Genomic DNA, 10,743 nt, shown 5'->3' with positions numbered 1-10,743 from the left:
ACCTGTGAACCATAGCCATGTGATGTGAGTGTCAGTCACCTGTGAACCATAGCCATGTGAGTATGAGTCACATGGAGGCAGGGCTTAAAAGCCTGAATTTTGCCTGAAACTCTCAGACTGAAGAAGTCTCTTGGAGGAGAGACGAAACGTTTCATTAAAGAAGAACCCGTCCAGAAGACCTATACAATTTTTTTCTTTTAGATTTTTTACCTGGATTACTGAGATGCATCAGGACAAGCCAGGGATGTGCAAATTTTATGATTGAATTGAAGGGGCCGCAATTTTTGTTGACACACCTAGAGGGCCGCATAAAACTGCACACATACCCAAATGTAATAAAACTGTCATTGTAAAAAATGTTTCGGTATATTTATGTTTATTAAACCAACACACAGTGCAGAAACGTAACGTAGTTCATGCTCAAATTCAGGTATAACAGTTGTACTCTCCTTTAATAAATATGAATGCAAACGTTTGAAGCAAACAAAAAATAAACACTTACTTTAGCGAGCTGATGAGCAATGACAGACGCTTTGAGTGCAGACCCCTGTGTGGTTCYRGTTCTGAWCTCTGTTTATGTRCTTGTGTCCGCAGTAAACTTCTCATATTTAGCTTTGTGCAACGTGTTGTAGTGGTGACTTATGTTAGCATCTCTAAGCAGACTAAACACATGGGTTTGACTTGAAATTCGGTGAACAGATAGTYTACCTCTAAATAYAGAAATAAATGGTTCGYAGAACAGACTGAAACATGTTAACATAAAATGGCACMCAACATACATGCAGTGCAAAGAGAGAGAGAACTGAGGTCTCATGATTAAAGAGGMCTTAAAAGAATTCTGCCATAAATAATTCATCACATTATTCTAATAACAGCCAAACAAAGGAGGCTTGGAAATGAAGATGCACCCCCGACTTGTGCGTGCACTCACACACACACACACACACACACACAAACCAAATAATTATGACTTTGAAGCTGGCTGTCATTAGTCTGCCTTACATCTCTATCTATGCTCACTCACTCTCAAAGCTCCAAACAATCCCTCTACTCACGGGCCTACACAAACAGCTCCACCTACACACATATGCATGCAGCTCATTTCCATACAAACACTCAGGCAGTCACACACGCAAGTCTGCTATTACTTTTGTACACACACAACAATGCAAATTATGGCACAAGGGGGCATCAAACTTCAGTGAATCTACCCTACGTTTACATAATGATATTATTGTGTTCAAAAGTAAAGTGTTTGTTTTCCATATTTCCATAYGAGACGATGAATCCAGCTCTGAGCCTTCAGTTCACAGTTCATTTATTCAGCTGTACATGTAGTTGTACATCAGTGTGTTTATTTGGAGTCACACAATCAACATATTTGAAGCTTGCTGCTGCAGGAGAAAAAAATCTACTTCTTAGCACCTGTTTTTACCAGTTTTTATTTGGAAGTTCCAGTTAATTAAAAAAAAAAAGCTGGCATTTTCTGCATTTATTTCTTCTTTTGGCATCCTTTTTTATTTTGCATATTTCGGATACTTTTTAACAACTTGCAACAAGGAACAAATGACGCAAGCGTGTAAAAAAATGAACAGAAATGTAATTAATGTATAGTCAGAATTTGGAACTAGATTACACTTTGTTGCAGCACTTTGGAAACGAAATACTATCAACAGCTGCTAAAATTAATCATAATAAAGTTATTTTTCAGGTGCGTTAATCTTGCTGGGGTTTGCAAAACAAAAAAAATAGCTGCAAATAGAACAGAAATTGTGAAATTCCTCCACCTAGCGGTCAATTTTTATCATCTATCTATCTATCTATCTATCTATCTATCTATCTATCTATCTATCTATCTATCTATCTATCTATCTATCTATCTATCTATCTAATTTTCAGTATTAAATTATGAGCAGCCAATAAAAACTTCCTTTCTATTATGTGCGTACAGCTTGTGTCTCTGTTGTGAATATGACAAAAAGAAAGAAATATAAAGTACTTTATTTAAACTTTATTTAGAGGAATATTTATTAAATTGTGATTGATGATGCTCAACACAAAGGTGCATAAAGTGCTAAAAAATGTAACTGCATCTGAAGCATTTTGTAAAAGACAAAGTTGTCTAAAACACACAGTGAGCACATTCCTACAGTTATGCAGCATTACTCCCCTATCATATTACTTCTGTACATTTACAACTATCGATGTGTTTACTTCATGAAAAATGTGGGGGAAAAAAAGAGAAAACTTACAGCTAAAACCTACAAGTTCAGTGACAGAAGGGGTGACAGGCAGAAGTTGAAGAGGGAAAAACTGAGCAGAAAATAGAAAAATGTTGGCTAGAGGAAATAATTCACTTGTAGCAGAGAAGATAAGAAATAAAGGGACTAAATAATAAAAGAAATGATAATTGTAGATAGATGTGTTTAGATGGGAATGAGGTATTGTCTGAGTTAAGTGCTGTGTGCCCCTCAGCAGGCCACCTCAGTGGACTTTGAGACACTCTGTTTAACTGTGGAATTATTCTCCGTGGAGACGTCAGTGTGTGTGTGTCCGTGCTTCTCAGTGCCGTGTGAGTGTGTCCGGCCACGCTGCTGCTCATCGGTGTGTGCACGGCTCCGAGGRCCTTCGTGTGACGCTGTGCTGGAGCCGGAGCCGGTCCTGGAGCGGAGTCTGGTCATACTGGCACTGGACACTAAGAAACAGAAGGGAAGGGTTTCACAACATATGTTTTCTTATACTCATAATGTCATTGGTGATCAGAAAAGTAAAAACTGGCAGCAGATCTGCAAAAATAAAATGCTGGAGCATTTTTAATGTATTTTTAAAGTTCTTAAAAAGTAGTTTATATGAACCCAGACAGAAGTCTAAATGTTGAGTTGTTATAATTGAAGATCAGAGTCTTAAAACACTTTAAGAAATAGTTTTTTTTTCTGCAAAAATGCAGAGTGAATGATGTAAAATGACACACTGCTGAAATTTGTTGGGAAGCTTAGAATAGCTAAAGGTAAAAAAGCAGAACACTGGCTAAAAGCTAAAATAAGCAACAACTTAGCTAAAAGCTTAACRTTACAAAACAATTTCTAGATGCTAAAAGTGCAAGATGTCTGCTAGAAGCTAAATGTAACTAAAGGTCAGCTAAAGTCTAAAAGCAGCAAAATGCTAGGTAAAATATAAAAGTAACAAAAAGKGAACTGCAAGCTAAAAATGAAGACAAGCTGAAAGTACCAAGATGTCTGCTAAAAGCTAAAAATAGCAACATGTTGAAAAAAGTAGCAAAATGCTAGCTAATAGCAGCATAAAGCTGGTTAAAGACTTAAACAAAAGCTAAAAGCTGAAAAACTAGATAAATTGAATTCTAAAGTACCAATAGGCTAACTCAATGCAGCTAGAGGTGAACTAAAAACTAAAAGCTAAAATCACAAACTACAGTAGATAGAAGCTAAAAGTAGCAAATCGCAAACTTAAAGAAGCAGAAATGTTAAAAGCTAAAACATCTAGATTTTACAGTTTTTCTAGGAGTAAAATTTTTTGGTAAACAGAGTTACATGTAAATAAACATATTGATACATGAATGATTAACACAACAGAAAATATGGAAGTATGCTAAAGTAAATTGACTCTGAAAATGTACAAACCCCCACCCACCTATGGTGTGAATGCTGAATCAGCAGCAGTCACCCAATAAAGACACAAGCTTCATTTTATTCACTTACAGTGTCCCATGCCTTGGATAAAATATTTGAGGGCTTCGATCACTTTAGCTGGCTGTGGGGAGACAGACGAATCACAACAATGAATCAAGTTCTGAGTCGGTAGGAACAAATCATTTCAAACTAATCATACCTGATCCACCTGAGGAAGTCCTCCACAGTCTGCCATCTGCACAAATATTTAAAAGAACATTAGGGCCCTGTAACTGTTTTGTCTTTAATAGTACTGTACTCCAATATTACTGTACATACATTGAATATGTAGTATTTGGCTATCATTTTGAACAAGCCAATCCTTACCTTGAGAAATGTGGTCTTTGTGGGGTTGAGTTTACAGTTGCATTCGACCACAGCTTCCACAGCAGGAGAATTATCTCCCACAACCAGAAGTGTCGAGCACCTGCAGCAAAAAGCAACAAAGTGCTGAATCAGGCAGAAGGAGGGAACTGTAGGCCTCTTGCAAAACACATAGATCTTCTTTAAAGATGATATTGTTTTCACTCACGTGAGGGTCTTGRCGTGGGCGTGTCCGGCACCAAGAGCAGGCCTCTCCATCTCCAGAGCACCGCGGCTGTTGTAAGAGCGTAAGAACAGACTCACGTTGGACTGGTTCATCGTGGCTGTGAYGTAGTGGCGATACGTGGCCACAAGCTCATGGTTTGTCTGGAGCTCGTCCTGTTCGACACACAGATCGCCGTTTTYAACCCTGTCGTATTTCACTTGAGGGAAAACTCCTGCAGCTCTCCATGATCCCTTACCTTTCCAAACAAGTGTGTGAGGATTTTGTCTGGGAGCGTGTGGGTCCAGTCAGTAATCTGGAACACAAACAGTTTGAACAGGAAGGATTCAGACTGTTTMATTTTTCTAATAAGTGTTATCCTTTTGTGTGAGTCCACACATTAAGGAATAACTCTGTCACTGGAGAGACTGAAGTTTTTACTTCAATAACTATATAAGATGCATGCAGCAATTTTTTTGAACAACAAATGAGCTTCTATGTTTCACTTTTGGATTTTTGACAGTTGTCCAATAAGTCAGACTCTAACTAAAGTTTTAACTGGTAAGAAAAAGTGCTTTCTTWTCAATAAAAGTGTAAATAAAATCACATTTATTTGTTTTTAATCCTCAAAGTGAAGGTATTTTAAATTGTTAATGAGCTTAATATTTACTTTTAACAAACATCAGTCCAACRTGTTGACATGAACAGGAGTCATACTGTAAAATATATGTACATGTACTACATACCTTGTTTGCAACAGTGTCTATGATGCTTTCAGCATTAGGGTTAATGTTGAACAGAACCAACCCGTCCACCAGATCAGGGTGATCCAGCTGCACAAACAGAATAAAATGTTGTTTACAGTTTTATGCTTAAGACATAATTCTCTCTAAATTGTGTGGTTTCTATTTCTTGGGAAGACTTAMGATATAAACCTTCTGCATGTGAATATCAGTGTTGTATAAAGTTCCTCAAAGTGATACTTGAGTAAAAGTACAAGTATCTTATCATAAAAAATGCTTTGGTAAAAGTTAAAGTCTTCTCTAAAAATATTACTCGAGTAAAAGTCTTAAAGTATCTGATATTTTTTGTACTTAAGTATCAAAAGTAAATTTCTGACACAAAAACTACTTAAGTATTAAAAGTAAAAGTACTGAGTAAAAGAGAGCAGTTAGATTTTCCAAAATGACATTTATCGGGAGGTGACTTCTCCAAAAAATATTTTTTCTGATGGCGTGCAGCTGTGATGGGTTGTGTACAAGCTAACATGTTGGTCAGAGTGGTATATATTTATACTTCTCATCCAACCAGAATTAAATTCACTCTATCCAGGAGACACAGTTTATCAGGATAGTATTTTTTAAGTAATAACTCAGAATAAAATAGGAGTAACGACTTTATACTTCTTACCTTTTTTAAAAGTGTAGTGAGTAGAAATTACAGATAATTGTGTAAAAATGTAATGAGTAAAAGTAAAAGGTACGCTGAAAAATAATTACTCAAGTAAAGTACAGATAACCAAAATTTCTTTGTAAAGATACTATAGATGGAGACACAAAAGGATAATTCAAATATTTTGAAGTGAGATTCTGTGGGAAAAAACTTGAACGATTAACATCTTAGCTCTTTGGGTCACCTGARTTTGGAGAAATAGCTTAAACTTAGGTGATTCAAAGAGCTACAAACAACAGATAAGATATTAATTATTTATAAACTTTTACAGAACCCCTCTTCAAAGGATCTGATTAATCCCTTTAAGTCTTCATTGAATTTGGGGCAAACAAAAWTTGTAACTCACAGCAAATCTGGCCAGGATGTATGCTCCTGCACCGACTCCCACACCGACAACACTGCGCAGCCTGCAAGGCAAACAATCAAAATCATATTTCTTCAAAGCAGCTGAAGGAGGAGAGGTCAACCAAAACTGTTTGGTGTCTGACGTTTTCAGACGACTGCGGAGGCAAAGCCTGTCTCACCCAAAGTGTTTGAGGACATCAGGCAGCGCCTCGGAGAGCTGCTCCATGGAAGGATATGTGAACCTGAAAGGTCAAATGTCAAATGTAGTTTGTAGCAACCGACATACAATTCACCCACAAACATGATGAGAAAAAGACAGAATTGTAGATAATAACAGAAACAAACAAAMAAAATAGTTCACTGACGCAGCAGGCAGAGTTTTAGCTCCCTCGTGTTGTCCCGGTGCTTCGACGTGACAAACMGGCAAATGTCTGACAATTTCATGCATGTCTTCATGGTGGAACAGGGACTCATAACAGGATTTGTCTACACAGGAAAAACACACACAATATGCATTTATATGTATATACATCAGTTTGGAAAAGTGCAGATAAGTTAACGAGACAACAAAAACACCAAACTGACAAGTTGCCATCTAAGGATGGTTCTGTCAGAAAGAACAAAACAAATCTGTATTCATACTTTCACATTTAATTATAAGAAGATATAAACTACAGAAATTCCTCTATAAAGAAATGCAATTTGAATACTATGTGCTAAATCACTGCTAAAATTATCTGAAAACACCTAAACTGTGTTGTTTACAAAACACTAGCTAAAAGGTAATAGAAACAAATAGCTACCTAAAAGTAGCATTAGGCTAGATAAAAGCTTAAGTAGGGAAAGGCTAGCTCAAAACAAAAGTAGAAAAAAGCTAGAAAAACAATGGCTGAAAGATAAAGGTCTCAAAAAGGCTAACTATGAGCTAAAGATATCAAAAGGCTAGCAAAAAGTAAAAAAACAATAGTTAAAATACTAAAAAAAACTAAAAGATAAAGTAGTGAAAGACTGGTTAAAAGTAGCAAAAGCTAAAAATTAAAAGTAGCAAAACAGTAGCCGAAAGATAAAAGAAGCAAAAGGCTAGCTGAAAGCTAAAGTAGTAAAAATGTAGCTCAAAACAAGTATAGTAAAAAGTTAGCAAAACACTAGCTGAAAGCTAAAGGTATCAAAAGAACAGCAAAAACTAAAACAGTGGCTAAAAGCTGAAAGTAACACTAGCAAAAAGATAAAAGAAGCAAATGACTAGTTAAATGATAAACTATGCTAAAATGTAGCCCATTAAGACAAAAACAATTTATCACAAAGTACATTTTTTATTGAATATTTTTCAATGAACTTAAGTATTCTATAAGTAACTTATGTATTTGCATTTGGGAAATATTTTTTAAAAAGTTAATCTGAAAAGTCTAAAAATTACAAAAGCCAAAAGTCACAACAGGCATCCTCTGAATCAGTTGAACATTYTGTGAATGTCTTTAATAGTAACAGATAGTTGGATTGCATGTAAAACATATGAAAAAAGCAATGGTTATAGCAGCATTTTTACAACTAACAATAAAAACAAGTTAACTAAACTTGTTTGAATGAATACAGTGAAAAACTGCACTTGTGTAGTCTGACAGCTGCTGCTTACGGTTCAGCCCGACATCAGGTAAGGTCATGATGACGGGACGGTTTGGTTTCACGGTCCCTGTCATAATGCAGTGGAAGTCCCCGTACTGAGTTTCAACGTGCTCTTCCTATAACAAATTCACACACATCCAGTCAGACAGAGCAGGCAGCTGCTGTAGACGTCCAGGACATTTCCATCAGACACGTCTATGTGAGCTGCTGTGAGCTGTAGAATCAAATAATACTGAAAAACCCCAAATTACATCAAAATTTACAGACATTTGCATTTTCCAAACTCAATTCTCTGAGTTTTATTACTGTTAATTCAGACTCAAATGCTAACAACATTGTCCACATCAACTCACCTCAGTGTATTTTAAATTACTTTCTAAATGTTCTCAACAACTGATGCAGCCAACAGAACAACCTGAGTTGTTTTTTGTTATACTCACTGTGATGTGAGGCTCAAAGACAGAGTCGTTGTCGTTCTCCTCCAGAACCATAGCTGCAGTTCAAAGGAAGGCGCAGCAGATTTATGAAATGATGACTTTTAAAGAAGTTGTTTTTTTTTTCCTTCTAATTTGTTCAGGCCAATGTTTCAACCAGAGACCAGGTGACAACGACAACAACCCTAGTGTGTACGTGACAGCCTGTGTGCTTGAGCTGCTTCTTATATCAGACCCTGATCTGTTTAAAGCCTTAACGCCGACCTGGATCGGGTGTGGCCAAGTGGCCCTTTTTCTGTGTTAATCTGCCCTCAGCCTGCTGTGTTTCCATACACTGAAATAACCGGGACATCTGCAGTGAAAAACAAACAAAAAATGTCGTATAGGATTTTTAATGTTTCGGTTTAAATATGGAACACTGTAAAGACGCTGTTCATGTTAACATTAAATCCCCTCAAATGTTTCCTTTTCCTGAGCTTTAAAAAACTTTTTTTTCAAGCAATATTATGTTTCTGGTCCATTTGAAATTGACTGAAACTAATCAATAATCTTAAAAAGATCTGGAAGGCACCTTACATATTGTGTTTTCTGTCAGGTATCAGCAGAACCACAGCATGTCCAGCCAGGCCAGGAGCAGGTCGGCCCTTTAATCTCAGCGGACCATCTGTTATTCACAGTAAACCAGACTGGTTCAGTAATTTGACCTTTCTATATATGCAAACTATCCTATTTAAGTTAATTAGCCTATTTAAGATCTATATTTCCTCCAACAAAATGTGTATATTTTAAGTTGTCATTTTAAGTCAGCAAATAAGTAAATTATTAAATAAATTAAATAAACTAAGTAAATACTTAAAGACCTTGTAATCCCTGGAACATTTTGAGAAAGCATGAGTTGTAGATGATGTGATCTCATGCAGTATTATAAGRTGTATTAGATCTCAGTGTGTTTTGGGGTGACTCTCAGCTACAACCCCAAATCCAATGAAGTTGGGAGATTGTACAAAACAAATAAAATCAGACTATGATGATTTGAAAATTATTTTCAACTTATATTCAATTGAATACACTACAAACATAAAATATTTAATTTTCAAACAGATAAACTTTATTGGTCTTTTACGAATATTCACTCATTTTGAATTTGATATCCACAACATGTTCCAAAAAAGCTTGGGCATTTAAAGTTGGTTTTCGGCCTTGACGCTTACTTGCTGTACTTGCAAAGTCTTTTGATGATTTTCTGGCCTGTATATGATAAAATCCCTAAAGACCTTGCACTTGTTATGAGAAACATTCTTAAACTTTAGGACTATTTTCTCACACGGTTGTTCACAAAGTGGTGAACCTTKCCCCATCCTTGCTTTTATACCCACTCATGACACTCACCTATTTCCAATTAACCTGTTCACATGCTCCAAACAGGTGTGTTTTTGATCATTCCTCAACTTTCCCAGCCTTTTGTTGCTCCTGTCCCAGCTTTATTAGAACATTTTGCAGGCATCAAGTTCAAAATGAGTATTTGAAAAAAAAAGACAATAAAGTTTTGACCCATTTGAACATTAAATATMTTGTCTTTGTAGTGYWTTCAATTGAACATATAGGAAAAACAATTGYAAATCATTGTATTCTGTTGTTTTACACAACGTCCCAACTTTATTGGAATTGGGGTTGTGGCTACCTCCACAACAAATTTTCAGCTGGATATTTGTAAAACAAAGTTACAGTTGGCTGTGGCAGCCATCTWGAGTTGGGTTGACTCCAAAAGTTAATCAGTTGTGGATGTAAGTCCTATCATTACTTTAAGTTCTAATGCAATTTGTTCAGTCGTTCTTAAAATATTTTGCCAACACACAGACAAACTCAACTTCAACAGTTAATGGCGTGGTTTTAGAAACTGATCTCCTGCAATGAGTCAGTGCTCAAAATAAAGATTGGGAACAACTATCAGCTGCTACCACATCAAATTTGATCCTAATATCTGCAAAACTGACAGAGCAAGAGCCTTTTTTGTGTTTGCTAAGCTGGCCATCTTGAATCTGTTGGGTTTGAACCATGAAAATAATTGACCGCTCTATCAGAAAAGATAAGAATAATTGTGATGCCCTACAGATTAGAGGTAGAAAGCAGATAAAAGCAGTGCTCCTCTCACTCATCAATCTAAATTAAAACACTGGAGAGTTCTGCAGCAAAGACCCACACCTTACTGATAAATAATAACTACATGATAAATTACAGAAACACCCAACCCAGTCAGATCAACACAGAAAGAAGTGTCTGAACTAGCTCACAGACAGTACGGCTGGCTGAGTGGAAACGCAGCAGATTGCTGTGCGAACACCTTCCTGGAGACGTGATGCTGCCACTGTCTGCACCATAAACACAGCAGGTTTAATCCGTTTAGCAGTGGCTGAAGAGCAGCAGGCAGCAGATGGGTTTTACTCAGCTCCGCGTCATTCTGACAGCCAGGAACATCACAGACAGCCTGACTGAGCTCTGGCCTGCAAACCTGTTTCACCACCAACCCACTTATTCCAGGTTTAGAACGAGCTCATTTGATGAATTTCTACAAATCAGACACCTACTGGGAAAAACAAAATAACATCTATCTATCTATCTATCTATCTATCTATCTATCTATCTATCTATCTATCTATCTATCTATCTATCTATCTAT

At 36.6% G+C, this 10,743-nt stretch overlaps 1 protein-coding gene across 1 annotated transcript; it reads right to left on the bottom strand.

Moving 5' to 3' along the window:
- Window positions 1–1,985: 1,985 nt before the first annotated feature.
- LOC106524117 (protein NDRG1) lies at window positions 1,986–8,256 on the bottom strand. The gene is made up of 12 exons (XM_014017781.1): window positions 8,073–8,256; window positions 7,643–7,748; window positions 6,375–6,495; window positions 6,189–6,251; window positions 6,011–6,071; window positions 4,959–5,045; window positions 4,472–4,528; window positions 4,219–4,388; window positions 4,014–4,113; window positions 3,847–3,882; window positions 3,717–3,768; window positions 1,986–2,695 (listed from the first exon to the last, which is right to left on the bottom strand). The coding sequence occupies exons 1-12, from the start codon at window positions 8,121–8,123 to the stop codon at window positions 2,472–2,474; spliced, it is 1,128 nt and encodes a 375-aa protein (XP_013873235.1). The 5' UTR covers window positions 8,124–8,256; the 3' UTR covers window positions 1,986–2,471.
- Window positions 8,257–10,743: the final 2,487 nt, after the last annotated feature.

The sequence above is a fragment of the Austrofundulus limnaeus genome, unplaced genomic scaffold (assembly GCF_001266775.1).
Source record: "Austrofundulus limnaeus strain Quisiro unplaced genomic scaffold, Austrofundulus_limnaeus-1.0 Scaffold177, whole genome shotgun sequence".
Classification (NCBI taxonomy): domain Eukaryota; kingdom Metazoa; phylum Chordata; class Actinopteri; order Cyprinodontiformes; family Rivulidae; genus Austrofundulus; species Austrofundulus limnaeus.
The sequence above is the reverse complement of the archived record's forward strand: the minus strand, read 5'-3'. Positions and strand labels throughout refer to the sequence as shown.